The 19,626-nt window shown below is 39.6% G+C and overlaps 1 protein-coding gene across 1 annotated transcript in view; it reads right to left on the reverse strand.

Moving 5' to 3' along the window:
- LOC133452490 (contactin-associated protein-like 4) overlaps positions 1–19,626 on the reverse strand; it is a 189,123-nt gene that overhangs the window by 19,230 nt on the left and 150,267 nt on the right. The window contains exons 18-21 of the mRNA XM_061731840.1: positions 13,967–14,206; positions 5,247–5,471; positions 3,015–3,148; positions 1,478–1,565 (exon numbers count right to left, since the gene is read on the reverse strand). Coding sequence (XP_061587824.1) covers positions 1,478–1,565; positions 3,015–3,148; positions 5,247–5,471; positions 13,967–14,206 — 687 coding nt within the window. The remainder of the gene's footprint in view (positions 1–1,477; positions 1,566–3,014; positions 3,149–5,246; positions 5,472–13,966; positions 14,207–19,626) is intronic.

Raw genomic sequence — 19,626 nt, forward strand, 5'->3', positions numbered from 1 at the left:
GGAAAGGTCTGGGCTAGTCTGGAGGAGCTGGCAGGTCTGGCAGCTGCCAGGATACTGGCAGCTGAAGCACCGTCTTTACGCCACTGATTATGCTTTATTAAGTTTCAATTCACACCCAAACAGTCAAGTTCACCAAAATGCTGAGCGCTATGTAAATCAATTGATTGCCATTAATGCAGCTGTCACTAAAAAAAGCCCTTAATAAAGTTGTGGCCTGATGAGGTAGATACAAGTTTATCCACTGTACAGTTGTCATGGAAGTCAAATCTGGCTATTGAGACCTGTAAAGTGTATTGACTAGTGGTGGGGAAAAAAAATCAATATTGCAATATATTGTTGCGCTCTCTGTCGCAATAAATAATCGATAAACTGACGGCAAATATCGATATTTTATTACAACACACATAATGGATTTACGCAGTTGTCACCGCACTATTGTTCATGCACTTCAATTTGTCCAGCTGTACAGTGTTTACATTCAAAAGCCTAGGAGGCAGTGAGGTACTATGCAAAATTAAGTTGCTTACTGACTTTTCAGTATTAGAAACAAAGCAGTGCACTGTCCTGGTTTATATAAAACATGTTATTAATGTTCATGCACTTTAATTTGCCCAGCTGTACAGTGTTTACATTAACAAGCCTAGCAGGAAATGAGGCAAATATATCAAATGCACTTTCTTTGTACATTGTATGAAGTTTTTGCATTGAATAAATGCATAGCTACAGACGTTTTCCTTTTTATGGGTATTTTTTCTTTTTCAGTCACATATCTCGTGACATATCGTTGATGAAATTTCTTACAATATATCGAATATCGTAGATATCGTATATTGTGATATTATCGTTATCGTGGGCCACATATCGCCACAGTATTGAATCATGAGTTACCCGTATCGTCCCACCCCTAGTATTGACCACTATTTTAACATGGTGGTCAATTGGAGTCTGCATTTGGAGTCTGCCCCCAGTGGTCAGTCAGGGAACTGCAATGTGCCCTACTTCTGGGATTGCCTCAGTTTAGCAATCAAGACGAAGTGCCACCTTACGAGAAGAATAAAAGCGAGCCCTCCAAATAACAACACTGTCACCAACCAACTATCGTGCCACTACGAGGATGTTTTCTAGGTGAACACCTACAAAAGACAAATACAACCCTGGTGTGTGATCTCCTTGCGTCTTGTGCTGCAGCTTTTAATGTAATCAAGATTAACTTAGAGATGCCAAAGGCAGCATAATGTAAGATCCATTTGTGCTGAGACCTTTAACCCTGAGGTTAAGTATAAACACAACTAATGTGGGTGGATTCACATTATTGTTTCACCCTTTCCTCAAAAATATCTCACACAACTAACTCTTTTCCTATTATTTTTTTTTAGCTTTGTGAATCAAGCTCAAACAGTTGCTATTCAAATGAGTGTGACTGAGTGCTCTCTAACGAGGAGGTCTTTGTCTCTGCTGTAAATGCATCTTCACTTACCCTGCACTCTGCCCAGAACCACCAATTTGATGCCGCTGAATTCTCCGTCAGATGTGAGGTTGAAGTCCTCTCTGGCGTTTTGGTCAATCTGAAAGAAAATGCTAATTTGCTAAATTTATGCAGAAGATTCAATTGTAGATGTTCCTTAAGGAGGGATTTCCATCTGAAGACAGTAGAATAAAAAAACTCCAAGACATGCACGGAGCATTATTAATTAGTCTCGCAGACGTAAATCCCACCCCTGTATGGAATGGAAATCTGTTAGAAATGCTTGTTAATATGTTTTCCCGGACAGTGCTGCCTTGTCCTGTACATGGTGCACAACATTATAACAATTCAGCATGATAGAAAGCGATAAGATGAGTTGCACCTCATATTTCACTGGAGCTGGTGAAGGAGGTTGCACCCAGGCGAGACTAGGTCACCTTGTTATTTATCTTAGCCCGTTTATAATTATACAGACATCCCGGTTGCTGGCGCCTGCTCAGATAAGTTTCACCTCGTATATCATCTGAGCCTGTTAACAAGATAGGGGATTCAGTAGATCCAGATGTGATTAGGTTGCTTCATATTTCATCTGCGGCTGCTTTAATGTGCGGTTCATCCCTGCTGCCCTGCCGTAGCAACATCCAGGACGGGGACTGACGTTGAGCTAAAGTGCTGACTACAGATTTATTACAAGGCAATACTGTACCATTGTACATCGAGGCTGCATGTTTGTGTGTGCATTCATGTATGTTATTGTGTTCACCCTTGAGATAAGTGCTACATTGACATGAGCAAGAAAAAGTTTACGTGAAGCAGCTTTACACCTTGTTTACATTGGCCGCGCAGCACCAGCAGCATGTCGCCATCACAACAGCAGCAGCTGTGCCGTTACGAGAAAAAATACACCTACACAAAATGCATAAATCTGCATGTTAAAAAGCACACAGAGACGGGTCAGGTCACGGGAAGCGGGTCCTGTGGGACTGCATGGCTGGTGTGGGCAGCGGGATTCAAACAGCATCAGACAGATTTTGCATAACTGGACAAACGTGCAGCATTCATGTAGATGTGTCGCTCATGTTGCAGCTGAGCGGTTGTTTTTGGACTCTAGAGTGATCAGAAATGATGATCAGATGGAGTCGTTAGGATTCCAGTCCAATCAGCAGAGTTATGTTTCTACAAACAAATGATACGTATAATTTCAATTTTTCTGGTGTCCTCTGATGCTGATTGCATCTGACCAGCAGCAAATCACTGATGTCTGGGTTTTTGATTTTATCGTCACCCGCCAGTCCTCTTCACACTTCACACTTTTCAAGCTGAAAATTGGAAGTTATCATAACAAAATGTCTTGTAAGTGTTGCATAACATTTACATGGTATGCTATATAGGAGTTACAACTTTCAATAAGAGAAAAACATTTTCTCTGAAATTTTCCAGATATATAAAAGCTTTATAACTGGGTTTTTGGTCTTTGGTGGAGCCGAGACTACAGTTAGGAGGAAGCTTTCACAGGCCGCCTGGTGTCTGCTGGGTGAGGTGGTGTTACCTGCACGATCACAGAGTCCATCAGTCTCCTGACGGTCACCGTGTGCAGCTGTCCGTCGGCCAGACTCCTCACGCGGCTCCGCAACGCTTCAGCCTCTCTGCTGTTGCCCAGCTTGTATCTGACTTCCAGCTTATCTGCACAGCCAGCAGACACGCACAACACTCAAAGCACGGCTTTATAATGTCACAAATCCGATAAAAGTAAACAAAACGTCCAGTTTAGTCACCCCGTTTGAAAGATGGGACAGGAAACTTTTTGAACTGCTGAAAAAGGTTTTGCCAGGTTTTGTTTTCACTGCCCAAATGAAAAGATTATTCATTAAATCCATCAAATACACTGTAGATCTATGTTGAAGGCATTGATGAAGATTTCTTCATCAAGAATATCAAAGCTAATTCCCTTCCAATGACAGATCTAATGTAATTCTCCAAAGACTGAAGTGTATTAAGCAGACTCAACGAAAGCATTGACAACTTTGAAAGTCAATGAAATAAAAGTGAATTTTTCAAAAGATACCTTTTCTCCAAAGGATGTGCTACGCTGGTGCAAATAAGGAATAATAAATCGCATCAAAAGATTGCAAAAACAAGTAAGTGCTTGTTTTTTTGAGGTTGTGGGTGAATTAAGTCTCCACCTGCTGCTGTTCCTGTAATGTATTCGTAAGTAAAGAGACCTTCGGCAAAGATGTGTTTTGGGGAGGGGTGAAATGCAGTGAGTTATCTCAGAGGGGAAAAAAGGGCAGAAGCTCTCAGGGATTTAATTGGAAGCTTCATTTTTAAGAGGTCAGCAGGAAACTTTAATGCCCTGCTTTCTCAGAGTCGTTAACAGCAGAATAAAAGACAAAGAAAGTCAATTTACGTCTTATCGACGTGCAAAGTGCGGCCGCTATTAGAATCTTGGATCTGAATTTAATGCGTCCTTTCTACTCTCAAATGCTGAAGTCCCAAAATATTTATTTCACGCTTAAAAACCTCGTTCCTACTTGGTGATGGTAGTTTACCATCACCAAGTTTGCTATGAATGAGGAGTAGGGAATTGAGTTCAGAACAGGTTCTTGTTCAGAACCGGTTCTCAGTGTTTCAATTCCTTGCAAGAATCTCTTTTCGATAGTGGGCACGAACGACATCATCAAGCAAGTTGCGTGGCTTACGCAGGTTGCGTAGCAGTTAATTGTAGGAATCGATAAAGAACCGAATCGTTAAGATTTTTATGATTCCAATTCCATTTTTCATTCTGCTTATCAATTCCCGTCCCTAACGAGGAGTGACTGAATGATGGTACCATCGTGAGTGCTTTGAGTGGCCTGAAAAGTGAAAAAAACTATAGAAATATGAAAAAGCTGAGAAAAAGAGGAGGAAAAAGAGACTAAAAGCTAAAAAGAAAAACAAAAGAGAGGGGAAACCATTAAAAATGAAAGCTTTAATGTCATGCCTCGTCCTGCAATTTAACCCATATGTTTTACTCTTGCCCACAACTTTCTCGCTTTTGGTTGAATTATTTTGACACCATGTCAAAAATACTCTCGGTGAATATAAAAGTCTCCCCCCATGTTGCCATATTCGGGCTCCAAGAGGACCATGGCCGGTTTACTTCAAATCAAATAGACATTCTGGCTTTTACTTCCTTACTGGCAAGACGCCACCTTCTTCTCCACTGGAAGTCGACTAAGGCTCCTTCTAGTACTCAGTGGCTCAACCATGTTTTTTCTGAAGCTGGAAAAGATTAGATATTCACTGAAGGGTAGTTGTAACAAATTTTATAATAAGTGGCTTCCATTTCTTACATTCTTCCACTCTCTCCAGTCCCTGCCTCCTGATTGACGGATCCCCCCCTCCCTCTCTTCTTTCATTCCTCTCTTTCTTCCTCCTTTTTATCTATTTATTTACATTTCCTTTGTTTTTGGGTTTTTTTTTTTGCTTTGGGTTTTTTTTTTGTTTTTTTTTCTCCCCCCCTTTTTATTCATCTATTTTTTTAATTTATACTGTACAGCTTTGATACTTAAATATTACTTAGAATAATTTTCATTTATTTGTCGTTATTTTGTGTGGATTTTTTGTTCAGTTGAATAAAAAAAAAAAAAAAGGTAGAGGTAGACTGTGTATTCTGTATGTTGTATGACTGTATGTTCTACTGTGCCTTACCCCCTAATAAGAATATAGAAAAAAAAAAAGAAAGCTTTAACAAAAACAAAATGTCTATCCTTTCAAAATAAAAGCGTGGCGTGGTCCTCACCGTGCTTGTTGATGAGCAGGGCCAGGTACTCTCTGGAGAGGGAGCTGACGGAGAGCAGCAGAGCCGGACTCTGGTTGGTCCTGAAGCTCAGGGAGACGTTCTCTCCTCTCAGCGTTGCGTCAGAGTAGATGGACGAGGGCAGAGCGCTGCCGTTCCTGCTCTGCTCTGACGGCTCCTTGAAGGTGTAGCTGACGGAGGTTTCGGGTTTGAAGCTGGCTGACACCTCTGGAAGACGGAGGAGAGATTTCTTCTAAATAATACACCCGGTTTCTTGGTGACTGTGGAGCTCATTTGGAAGCTCTGAATGATGTAAATAACAGTTTTTGATTTGTGAGTCTGTGCAATGCAGACGTCAAGAAAAACCTTTCTGCTCACATATGCTCCAGTACGACGGGCCAAACTAAGAAAAAAAAAAAGGAAATTACAAAAATAGTCATAATAATAATATGAGAATAAAGTCGTAAAATTACGAGAATAAAGTCGTAATATTTTGAGAATAAAGTCGTAATACTACGAGAAAAAAATCGTAATTTTACGAGAATAAATTCGTAATATTACGAGAATAAAGTCGTAATATTAAATATATTATAAATATATAAATATAACTTCACAAGATGCTCAATATTCAACATTTTAAAACACACTCTTCCTGTTAGAGTTCTCATAAATTACCACTTTATTCTCATAAATTACCACTTTATTCTCTTAATATGACGACTTTATTCTCGTAATGTTATGACTTTATTCTCGTAATGTTACGACTTTATTCTCGTAATGTTACGACTTTATTCTCGTAATATTACGACTTTATTCTCGTAATATTACGACTTTATTCTCATAATATTACGACTTTATTCTATTACGACTTTATTCTCGCAATATTATGACTTTATTCTCGTAATTTTACGACTTTATTCTCATTATATTATGACTTTATTCTCGTAATTTCCAATTTTTTTTGTCTTAGTTTGACCCTAATACTCCGTCGTACTCCACTCCATTAGCTGCTTTAAAAGTTATTTGTGTGTTGATCTCTTATTTAACAAGGACAAAACTTGCATTGCTCACATGCAAATAGGCCCTTGTTTTTCTTAGGTTTGTCTTTTTAATCATTAAATTATTATTTAACCACATGGGGGCAGATAATCACCTACAGTACTGAATGTGGGGACTTCATGTTGAAATAGATGCAGTGTTTGTTGCTTCTTACATATATAGATGTAAGATAAAGGTGAGAATTGTCAAAATGGTACAAAAATATAGACGTCACATCTTAAAACCTCACTCTGGTCCGTTGAAGGAGCCTTACTTTAGTTCAGAATTATTCTCACTGCCTTTAATCAGCGAGGCCTCTTGCTTTTCATTCCAACCTTACATTCGTGGAGCACTTAAATGAATTTGTGGATTTTCTTTCCCTTTTCCATCCAAGTGGACGTTTTAAGGACAGTTTATGAGGCTTAATGGGTTAAAATGGCCTTAGCCTTGGGGGAAGACAGACTCTTTCAGTTCTATTCTATGTTTTCACGGGCAGGCTTTTAAAGAGGAAAAAAAAAAGATGAAATGATAAAATCAAAGATCGTTCCTACAAGCCAGCAAACCTCTGCAGGTTTTCAGTTGGCAAAATTGTCAAAACGGAATCCGTCCCATTTTGGCTTCCCGGCGAACATCATGCCCATCGCCACGTGTCTCTCGTGCCCAGTTTCTCGTCCCTCCCATTACAGATGCAGCCCTGCTGTGCGGGCGTTTGGCTCCACATGTCGTCCTCCTCATCAACGCCGCCCCTTACGCAGGTTTGCTGCCATGTCTGTGAGCTGGGGAAGTGTGCAGCTTCTGCTGGGGGAAGCTTCCTGATCTCCTTACTCTCATCGGCTTCGGGGGTATTCAGGAATTCTGAATATCAGACATGTTTGATGTAGGGCTGTTCGATTAATCGATTTTAAATCGTAATCGCGATTATGTAATTAGAATGATGTTAAAACGTGAAAATCGTAAAATCGATTTTTTTCACTTTTTTACCTTGTCTGCACACATATTAATGATTGATACCATATTAATGATTGATGGAAATACCTCTCAATACCTGCGACAAGTGCCCCATGGGAGAGGCTCTTTAGTGTAGGAGGGGGCGTTGTAACATGCCACCGGGTAGACCGGCTCGTGTTCCTTGCAAATAACTTGCAAATGTGAATAGCAAATGTAATGACTGACATTACACACCTCTACCTCCTTCATGGGTTGCATTATTATTTAGCATGCAAAGACCCAGTTTAGTTTAATTAGAAAATGTCTTGTTTTATTTAATTGGAAATATAACTTACTGTATGTTTGCAAGTGCTGATTTGCTGATTTTTTTTTTCAGAGATAAAACTTTATATTTTATTATATTTTTTCTAACTTTTTATCAAATTTATTTTACAGAGTTTTGCACTTTATTCATTCATTTTTGGTTTAATAAGAGCAAAGTTTGCACTTAAAGCCCAATGGGGCAAATGTTCAATAAAAAAACAGCATATTTGAAATCATTTCTTTGCCTTTTGTCAATTCACAAAATAATCGTAATCGTAATCGAAAATCGGATTTTGAGAGAAAAAAATCGAGATTTTATTTTTGGGCAAAATCGAACAGCCCTAGTTTGATGTCTGTAATCCGAGTTCAAGGAAGCTCAGACCAAGTGGACAACAGTAACGTTCGGTGCCACAATGATATTATTGACAAACAAAGGTTGAACAATGAATGAATGAATGAATGAATGAATGAATGAATGAATTAATTAATCTTTATTTCGGCTTGTACAGAACAAGATGAAAAGGAAGGAAAAAAAAAAAAAAAAAAAAAAAAAATCAACATTTCTATTGCCGAAAAGGTGTAGGCTGAAGCCGTAGCTTATAGTGCCTACCCTTTTTTCTTTTGAAGAAAAAAATAAGTAAGACAAAATATAAAATTGACATTTCACATCCTAGAATGTTTTTGATTGTATACTTTATAATTATAGTGTTTTATATTTATTTACAATATTTTCTTTAAACAATTTCTTAAACTTGACGATAGAGCGACACATTTTTAGGTTGTTATTACAACTATTCCAAATTTCTCTAGCCTTAACTGATGTACATTTCTTTTTAATATTAGTTCTTGCTGTCGTCATCTCAAACATGAGTTTCCCCCTCAAGTCATAGCGGGTTTCTTTTATCTGGAACAGGTCCTGAATGCAGTTTGGAAGCAGTTTCTGCTGGGCTTTAAAGGCAAATAAAACAGTTTTCTGCTCTACTATATCATGGAATTTTAAGATATTATATTTAATAAAAAGATTATTTGTTGGTTCATAATAGTCGGTTTTATTAATTATCCTTAACGCTCTTTTCTGTAATAGAAGAATAGGGTTTGTATTTGTTTTATAGGTGTTACCCCATATCTCCACACAATAAGTCATGTATGGAACTATGAGTGAGTTATACATTAAAAACTGTGCTCTTTGACAGAAAAAAGAATTTGTTTTATTTACTATTGCTAGGGTTTTAGACATTCTTGATTTTACACTATTTATGTGTGATTTCCAGCTAAGTTTATCATCAATTATTACCCCCAGGAACTTATTTTCATATACTCTTTCTATTTCCATACCACTAATTTTAATTGTTATATGATTATTTTTTTTTCTAGTGCCAAAAATTATTAACTTAGTTTTAGTTAGGTTTAATGATAACTTATTGATATCAAACCATGCCTTCACATTTTTCAGTTCTCCTTCCACCACATTCAGCAGCTGTTCCAAATTCTTCCCTGAACAATAAAGGTTTGTATCATCAGCAAACAAGACATAATTTATTATTTTAGACACTTTACAAATATCATTTATATATAATATGAACAATTTAGGACCTAGCACTGAACCTTGTGGGACACCGAAGGTGACTCTTTTTAGTTCTGATTTATCATTATTTAACTCAACATATTGAAATCTGTCAGCAAGATAACTCTTTATCCATGAATTGGCAATCCCTCTAACACCATATCTCTCTAGTTTATTTAATAAAAGTTTATGATCTATGGTGTCAAATGCTTTCTTCAGGTCAATAAACACCCCCACTGTATATTCCCCTTTCTCAATAGACGAATCCGGCGAAACCCGGAAGTCGAGCGGGCCGCCATTACTGCGGTGGCGGCTCCGCTCCTCCGCTCCAGCCCATAGACATATATACGTATGGATCTATTACTCCGCTCCCTGCCAGGCTCTCTTAATGTATTTGTATCATCGGAAAACTCCTGTCCCGTCACGTGCATTTGTTTTGATAGTGAATGAAGACGGGAGGGACTTTAAAAACTACTTTTCTGTTTCACCAAGTGAACAGACGGAACGCAAAAAAAGATGTTAAACTGCTGGAAAGGAACTGGAATTTACCTGGATACCTTAAAAAAGGAAGCCAGGGAGCGGTATATGGAGAAAATAATGATTATTAATGGTTTGGGTTCATATGAAATCACTACTAAAGAGTGAAGCTCCGATGAGGATTTACTGCCGCAGTTCTGCAACACCCACGTCTTACTACCTTAGTGTTTGGCAGCTGCTTTGGTAAATGTTTGACTCGCCATGTGTTTCAATAAATTAGTATAATAGTACAACATACAGTACATCTTTTTTATTACTCTTACTTCTCTTTTCTTTTTTTTTTATGCTGAAGAGGCGTGAGCAATATTTTTCTTTTCCTCGTGAGATTATTTTTTTCTTCTGCAGCTACAAATAGAGTTAATATTTTTTCCTCAACAAACTAGTTTTATCTGAAGATTGGGGTTATGTATGTATTCTGTATCATCCGGAGCTGAGATAGTTCTGCCCTTCAATTAGAGACCTGTAATTGCGTTTTTTTTCGTCATTGGACGCCAGGCGATCAATAAAATATTCTTGGATACCTAAAATTAAACAAAACATAAACAGGTAATATTTAATTGTGCAGACATGCCTCGTAAGGAGAGGAGGTGGAGAGAGCTATATTACAGTGTTTAATCATACACTCCCTTATCTCCCTATTCCTCTATTCTTTCCTGCTTATCGCTCAAACAAATCATTATTTATAAATTAACATCAGCATTAATTTAAGATACCTTCATTATTTATGGAAGGCCACTGTCTAACATCATCAATCCAGCTATAATGATGCTGTAGCGTCAGGTTACAATAACAGCGCTGCGGTGGCAGATTGACACCTGCCACCGCAGCGATGGCGCCGCCGCAAGATGGCGGCGCACACAAACCGGTCGCCGGATTCGTCTATAGCAGTTGAAATGTCCTCTACTAGTTTCATCACAGCCATTGAGGTGGACCTATTACCTCTGAACCCATATTGATTATTGCTCAGCAGATTGTGTTTTTCTATGAATTTATCGAGTCTATTGACAAACAATTTTTCTATTATTTTTGAGAATTGAGATAATAAAGAAATTGGTCTGTAATTATTAAAAAGGTGTCTATCTCCGTTTTTGAAAATGGGTATGGGTATGTTTGACGGTTGCGTCAAACATCCCAATGATCATTGTGGGGGACAAATCAGGCTCAGAATTGGGCCAAAGGTCAAGGTGGACGTGATGAGTCTTCAACTGACCTCCCGTCTCAAATCACAGCCAGATCCGTGGCTACTTGACTTCTGCAAAGCAGTAGAGTTTATTCTTAGCAATCGGGCATCCATGCTTGCTCTGATACTCAGGACTTGGGTATTAGGCTGCCCATGATGCCACTCCTGTATAATACTTAGCTGCTGTCTGACAAGAAGCTTAAAGTTAATAAGAAAAAGCACCCGCCGGTCACAGTGTGTGCCCTGGGGCTCCACCGCTGAGTTACCTGACAGGAAATGACTAACGAGAATCAAATCTCATCTCCAGTAGTCTCCGCTTTTCCACAATTTGCTAATTTACACAGAAAAGAAATGAGTCGTGATAAGTTTAGGGAATCTCTGCAGAGTGTTGTAACTCTATTTACCTTCAAAATGAAGTTGACATTTTCACTTTTGAAATATTAAACTGCGCCAAGTGCCAAAGTGACTCACAAAGACAAACAAAGCCTCCTGTGGGAGAGGAGCACTGCAGGACGGGCAGGTATCAGTACCCGGTGGGAGGAGGGCTGAGAGGGTCCTTTCACAGAGTAGGGAGGACTGAACTCACTCAAGTTGTGGAACTAATGGAAATCGTAAAAGGTCACTTTGATGACGCGTTGTTCCCGACTTCAACATCAAACACACCACTGGAATACACTCCAACGCATCCAACAGTCACTATTTACATCAAACAGTTGCCAAGTGGCGGCAAGTGGAGGAAAAGCACGGACGAAACAGCAGTCGGTCCTTAGCCTTTTAAGCCATCCATCCATTATCTAAACCCACTTCTCCCTACAGGGTCACGAGGATCTGCTGGAGCCTCTCAGCTCGGCCCGGACGGGTCACCAGCCCACTGACGGCCGACAAACAGCCAAGCAACCACACAACCTCACACCTACTCCTGCGGACAATTGAGAACGCATGTTGAGCCTCACATGTTTGTTTTTGGAGCGTGTGAGGAAAGTGGAAGACCTGGAGAAAGTCCACACAATGCAGAAAAGCTCCAGCCGAGATTCAGACCAGCAGAGGTGTCAAAAGTATTCACATTCATTACTCAGATAGAAGTATAGATACTAGAGTTTAAAAATACTCCTGTAGAAGTTGAAGTATCAACTCAAGTTTTTTACTCAAGTAAAAGTATAAAAGTACTGGTTTCAAAACTACTTAAAGTATAAAAGTAAAAGTAATGTATGGGGGAAAAAGCCATTGAAAATGAATGCATCTTAGTATAATGCAAATATATTAAAGAACCATATATGTGTACTATTGAGCATTAACATGTGCTTCAGAGAGCAGGAGATATAAGGACTAGTTGCCTTTAAGTATTGTAATGGTGCAAAAAGTCAAACTTCAGAGGCATGTTATCATTTATCCTAACCTTTATTGGAATGTACATCCAAGTTTAGTTGCAGGAATCTGAGGGAACGGATGTAAGAACAAAACTGGACAAGAACATCTGAAACAACCACAACCAAATTCACTCTATCCGGATGGAGCAATTTAACTGGATAGTTTTTTTTTAAAGGCCGAAATGAAATAGAGTAACAAGGCTGTTTTTAAAATGTAAGGAGTAAAAAGTACAGATAATTGCGTGAAAATGTAAGGAGTAAAAGTAAAAAGTCGTCTGAAAAATAATTACTCCAGTGAAGTATAGATAACCAAAATTTCTACTTAAGTAAGGTAACAAAGTATTTGTACTTCGTTACTTGACACCTCTGCAGACCAGGAGCCTCCTCGCTGAGAAGCAACAGCGCCAACCACCTTAAAATGGAAAATTCACTTTTTCAGAGCTTGAGCATTAAAAAAACGTCTCATAAAGTCTATTTTGAGTTTCCTGCTCCAGTCAGTTTAAATAAGTTTCAACAGCTAGAATAATTTATATTTCTTACAAAGAAAATGGCACAGTAAACTTCCTCACCCACGAAAAATGTTACTCACTAATCTGCCTGCAGCTCTCTGAACGACCTTTGCGAAGTCGTACCGAGTCCTGTATCGCTTTCAGCACAGCACGAGTCTGAACTCGAGTACACGGAGTGAAACAAACAAAGAAAAAAATAACCCACTGAATGTGGCTGCTGCTTTTTCAGAGGAATCTTTAAGAGATTGTGTCTCTTAAGAAATAAACGGCGCGGCTCTGACTTTGCAGTTCACCGGTGCAAACTCGATAAAAGTGCAGCTGACTCTAAAAGGGATCTTTCAAAGGAAAAAGAGAAAATACATTTTCAAAATTGCTTGAACTTTAGTCGAGTACGTCTGTAAGTTACTTTTGAAGAATGGCAATATTGTACAACTGTGACAAACACGTTGATTAAGAATAAGTTACCCGGGGTCTGATGGCGGCCCAAAGTAAGGGACAGCTAGAAGGAAGGTGAGGGAGAAATTGAGAACTTATAATAAAAGGAAAAGAAGAAAATGCGAGAATATGAAACATACCAAATTAAAAAGAAATTGAAGGGGAAAAGGAAGCAAAAAAAAAAAACAACATAAGCTTGTTCCATAATTTTGGAGCGGCAACAGAAAAAGCTCTATCCCCTCTGAGCTTCCGCTTACACGCACACACCTGATCGAAATCTGTGCAAAAACATTGACATTGTTGTTCTGTACTGTTTCGTCTGACTGTCTTGTTTGTTTTCTAGTCTAAATAAAAAAAAAAAAAAGAATAAGTTACCCATTTCCAAAATGCCACACTTTTACACGTGCTAACAGATAATTCTCTTCTTTAAATGCGAATTCAAAAATATTTTAATAATCCCCGAAGGTCCAAAGAAGAAACTTTTTGCACACCGGTTATGCAGAAAGGTGCGTCGGAGGAGGAAAGCTGCAGCAAATTTTAAAAAGAAAACTCCCGCACACGTTCTTCTCACCAAACTACTGTTTTATTGGGCCAACGTTTCGGTCATCGACCTTTCTCAAGGCATCAAAAAACACCCTGAGAAAGGTCGATGACCGAAACGTTGGCCCAATAAAACAGTAGTTTGGTGAGAAGAATGTGTGCGGGATTTTTCTTTTTAATAATCCCCGAAGGGAAATTCATTAACATTATTTTTTAATGAACTCCTTTGCTTTACTTTAATTAAATGTGGAAACTATCCATCCATCCATCCATGACCAGGTTCCTGTGTGTCGGCGCAGCACCTGTGTGGCAGAAGACGCCGGCGTAGGCAGACGGGCTGCAGTCGCAGCGGAAGCCGTTGCTCTTCTCCACGCAGCGGCCGCGGTTGTGGCAGAGCGAGCCGTAGCTGCTGCAGTGACCCGGGCAGCCGGGTTGCACCCCGGGCGTGATCTTCGCCCTCTCCTCCAGGTCCAGGGTGACGCCGTTCAGCTGCAGAGAGCGGATGCAGCCCCGGAAGCCCTTCTGCCTGGACGCCGTGCCTCCTGGAAACACGACAGAAATACAACACAGAAGCATTTCAAACCAACGTTCCCAGACCAAAGTGGCATATTTTTAACAACGTGATGCTTTTCCCCTCCAGAAGCTCTGAACTGTGGATAATGATGCAACATTATACGTCCTGCAGATGGAACTTTAGCAGCTGAATTATTGAAGAACAATAAAAATGTACACTGTAAAATAACTTAAGGTTCTAGCTCTGCATTTAGAGCCACGCTGCTCGTTGTCCCCGAGATGGGATCCTGTTGCTCTTATAACTCAAACAGGAAGTCTCTTGACTGAACGTCTCAGTATTAAGGTATTGTGACATGAAAAACACATTTTTCTTGATTTTTTGTGTTTTGTTGGGTGTCTTGACATCAATTACACCCAAAAAACAACGAACTTTTAACATTCAGTGTATTGTGTGCTTTCTGGGATTTTCCGCATAACTATGCAAAAACGGCGCATCTGGTTTGGTGGCGGGCCGTTAGGTATAGACCCGCTAAATCACCGCCCCCTCCACCCAGCTCCCTGCCTCCTCTCCTCTCCAGTGCACCATAAAGGCTGATTTATGGTTCCGCGTTACACCGACGCAGAGCCTACGGCGTAGGGTTACGCGGCGACGCGCACCGTACGCTGAACCCTACGGCGTAGGATCTGCGTCGATTTAACACGGAACCATAAATCAGGCTTAACACGGAGCTGTTTAGAGCCTCTTTTGTTCTAATCACCGGAGGAAAACTGCTAAGAAGACCCGCGGCCACTGACTGGACTTAAGATAAGGGGACACTGCTGCTTGCATGCCTTTATTTTTATGATTGTTTGCTGTGGTTCGCCGTGCTGCTTTTCCGTGCATGCTTCGCCTGTCGCTCCGACGCCGCTGTGAGCGTATGGTTGGGTTGGAGGAGATTTGGAGGAGGAGCGGGGGAATGATTGACAGGAAAGGGGGAAAAGGAAGCGTTTTTCACGGCGCAAAAAAACACTGTAATAAAAAGCCAGGAATGGAGTACTAGAGTGAAGTTTTTCTTGTTACACTCTTTTAGACACATTTGAGGGATGTTGGCCAAGACTTTTAATAGTGTTAAAAGCATGTTAAAAATGATGTCACAATACCTTTAAGACTAAAACTCATTCAGCAGCTGTTTGCTGTCGTAGTTGGACGATGAGGTTTTCCTGTTGCAAAGCAGCCTTTTTTTCACACCAATAAATCACTATTAGACTCTTCTCTATTTGCCTCCAATCTCTGCTCTGATATGACTCGTAAATTATTGAGGCGGTAAACCAACACAGAGCAGGAAACCTTCCCTATTAGCTCCTTTCACGCAGCACAACGAAGAGCAATTTTCATTGTTATATTAACAAATGTCTAACATTAGTTCTTGGGGGAAAATGAATCATTGATTGACCAACGGCTTAACGTGCAGGGTATGTAGTATTTATCCATATTAGACTCCCAGTTTTCTGCACAGTGGGCTTAATTCATGATCTTTCTAAATCTAGTATAGATTCATGCACTAGAATTTAACTTGATCGTAAGTATGTGTGTATGTTCACGAATGCCAATTCATCACAAATTAGCAGCATGCTCCTTCTGCTCATCAATTAGCATCAACCCCCATCATGCACCAGCATCATGTCTGCCTGTGGACATGGTGCAAGAGAGAGCTGGATAAAACATTTCACATGAAGTAGAGGTAATTTTAACTGATGAGTTAAAAAAAACTGCCCTCATAGCATGGGCTTGACACCGAGACTGGCAGTGGAGTGAAAATGATCTGGTATGAAGTTGGGTGGCTTTGCTGCAGAGCAGGAAGGTTCCTGGTTTGAGCTTTTGTGGGTTTTCTTCAGGTTCTCCAGCTCCCTCCCCATACCTGTCAAGTCTCCCCCGTTTAGGCTGGGAAACTACCGTATCTTACCCCTCTTTCCCGTCACCTTCCCGTGTTAGTGTTTTCCCATAAATGTCCCGTTTTATAACTAATAAATAAATTTTTAAAAAGCATTCCTCCAAACTGTATTGTCACTAACCTCGCGAGAACTGCTGCTTGCTGTAGCCTGGGTGGCAGTTCTCACAAGGTTAGTGGCGACAACGGGAACAAAATCAGAACAACCAATCAGAGATGGATGGATGTAACGAGAGATAAGTCATATCTCTAAAAATGGGAAACCAAATTTACTTTCCTAAAGAGGAGCAGGATGGAGAACAGTTACGCATTCTGAAAGATGTGTAACTGCGATTTTAATGTCTCTCACTGGAACGTCCGTCAGCAGCACCAGCACCACAGAAATGTGATTCTGTGTGATCAGTCAGTGAATACCAGAGAGCCACATGAGTGAAAATGACAAATTAAAAGAAAATGTAAATGTTTCACTTGAAGACAATCAATATGTATATAAACTGAACATATTAAAAATTAATAAATGTGCGTTAATTCCCTTTTGTGTTTTCATTTAGACTATTATAGGAATTGCACACATGGGAATGTCCCCAGCATTTCAGTGTCAACAAAGGTAAACTTATCAGGCTATGAGAACATAATTGTAGTTTGTAAGTGGTTGACAGGTAGTTATTTTAGATTTCTTGTAAATTTCTCGTAAGTTTTAAATCCAAAACTTTACAGGTACATTCCTCCCGCAGTTCAAAAACATCGACGTAAGGTATGTTAATGATTCTAAATTCAGAGGTGTCAAAAGTATTCACATTCATTACTCAGGTAGAAGTATAGATACTAGAGTTTAAAAATACTCCTGTAGAAGTTGAAGTATCAACTCAAGTTTTTTACTCAAGTAAAAGTATAAAAGTACTGGTTTCAAAACTACTTAAAGTGTAAAAGTAAAAGTAATGTAAGGGGGAAAAAAGCCATTAAGGACAAAAGCCATTGGAAATGAATGCATCCTAGTATAATGCAAATATATTAAAGAACCATATATGTGTACTATTGAGCATTAACATGTGTTTCAGAGAGCAGAAGATATGATGACTAGTTGCCTATAAGTATTGTAATGGTGCAAAAAGTCATTCTTCAGAGGCATGTTATCATTTATCCTAACCTTTATTGGAATGTACATCCAAGTTTAGTTGCAGGAATCTGAGGGCAAAGGATGTAAGAACAAAACTGGACAAGAACATCTGAAACAACCACAACCAAATTCACTCTATCCGGATGGAGCAATTTAACTGGATAGTTTTTTTTTAAAGGCTGAAATAAAATAGAGTAACGAGGCTGTTTTTAAAATGTAAGGAGTAAAAAGTACAGATAAATGTGTGAAAATGTAAGGAGTAAAAGTAAAAAGTCGTCTGAAAAACAATTACTCCAGTGAAGTATAGATAACCAAAATTTCTACTTAAGTAAGGTAACGAAGTATTTGTACTTCATTACTTGACACCTCTGTCTAAATTATACATAGGAGTGAGTGGAAGCATGTCTGGTTGTTAGTCTACAGTACATATTGCCCTGTGATGGACTGGTGACCCGTCCAGGGCGTACTCCTTCCCTCTGCCTGTAGAGAGCTGAGACAGGCTCCAGGAGACCCTTTAATTGGAATAAACGGATAAAGATGAAGGTGGATGCAGAATTAAAAAAAAAGACATTTCTCACCACTCTACAGTGGTGATCAAAACTAGAGAACAACCCATGAAATAATGAAATAATTCAAAGGAAACATTGTTGGGGTTATACCATGCAACTAAAATAACTTAGGAACTTAGCAAAAGTCATTAAAAGTGAGAGAAGCAACCTTCAGACCAGAACATGTCAGGGATGTGACAGGTTCAAAGATTACAGCATCTTCACATGAAATATAAATCCTGCTTTCAGAAAACACGTAAAAGAACATAAAAGAACATAATGACGCGATGTGAAGATCAAAGTGAGCATCAAAGAATGCACAAGCTGATTTACTCCACCTCTGACAAGAGCAGAAACGCTGCTGAGAAGACCTTCAACACACTTTCAGCCCCATGCAGATCAATCAGAATCCAGTGAGACTTTCAGGTAGTGGTAGATCAGTCATCCAAGACTGTGCACGTGCCACGTGAGCACGTTTGATGTAAATCCCACCATGTTAGGAGAGATGAAGGTGATCTCAAAACATTTTGAAGAAAAGACACATTTATCCCTCTCAGATATGAGGTTTCCAGAGAACACAAACACGCAGGAAACCTCTTCACACGGTGACTGGACTGACATCAGCAAACTAGCAAGTACTCCTGACGTACATCCAACAGTGACATCAGTTTGATGCAGCTCCATCATCCTTGTCGATTGGGTGCAACCAGGAAGTGGCTTTAGTTTGCAGTTCCTTGACTGACCACTGGGGGACTGGCTTTAAAACTAAATATATAACACCACAGCAGAAGTAAAGATATTTACAGCCTGGTTCAAAAACAGTTTTGATTTCCATAGTTTGACTTCACCTTCATGATCATGTTACACAGAAAAATCTGTTTTTTATTCCACATCAGGTAATATTATAGAAAGCTACATTAGTATGATTAGGGGTGTGGTATTTCCCACGTGGTGCTCGTACACAAACAGCTGGCTGTCATCACTTTGGCTGCTTAGTGCGTCTGAGATGTGACTAAAAAGCTAACAGTGTGTAATCATTTAAACTTTTGTTTTGTTTTGTTCTTATTTTGGATCCCCATTAGCGGACGCAAAACGGCAGCTAGTCTTCCTGGAGTCCATGAAGATTAAAAGTACATTCATATAAAAGCACATTTACATATATACGTCATATAATACTTTACACTTTAAATATATAAATACAATTACATCCCTCCATTAACCCCCTCCCACTAACCCCACCCACATCATTACATTAGCAACATCACTATAGTGGTAATGATCACAATTTCTAACTACATTGAGCTACATATTCCATACACTATACAGTACATCATAAATTGTATATTGACCATATACATTAAACATTGTTTTTCTCTGTACCCAAAAGGAACCTTTTTAGTTGCTTAACTTTAAAGATGATACTTTTTGTTGTGAAGTTAGTTGTCAACCAGGTTGGGTTTGTCTGGAAGGGTCAGTGGACAAAGTTCAGCTAAGAACGAAGCAGCGACCACGTCACTGGGATTGGGAGGCGTTCCCCAGCAGCGTCCCCAGCAGCTACTCCAGCAGCGTCTCCAGCAGCTCCTCCTGAAGCCGCTAGGGGCCACGGCAGATCGCTGTTAGCCGACGACTCGCAGCGTAGGCCGCTGGGCACCGGGTCTAACCTCTAGCTTTGCTAGTCCTCGTTGCAGCACTCATTTCAGATGTCTTTCTTTAAGTGTGGATGATTGGAGAAATTTCAAAGTAATTCATAATAATACCAGTTAGCATCATAGCTCTGACTGGACTAAAGTGGGTGGGTGCCAGCGAGTGAGACCTCATTTGATTAAAGGAGCTTGAGGCCGGATTGTGATAAGATT

This window comes from Cololabis saira, chromosome 10 (genome assembly GCF_033807715.1).
Source record: "Cololabis saira isolate AMF1-May2022 chromosome 10, fColSai1.1, whole genome shotgun sequence".
NCBI classification, from domain to species: domain Eukaryota; kingdom Metazoa; phylum Chordata; class Actinopteri; order Beloniformes; family Belonidae; genus Cololabis; species Cololabis saira.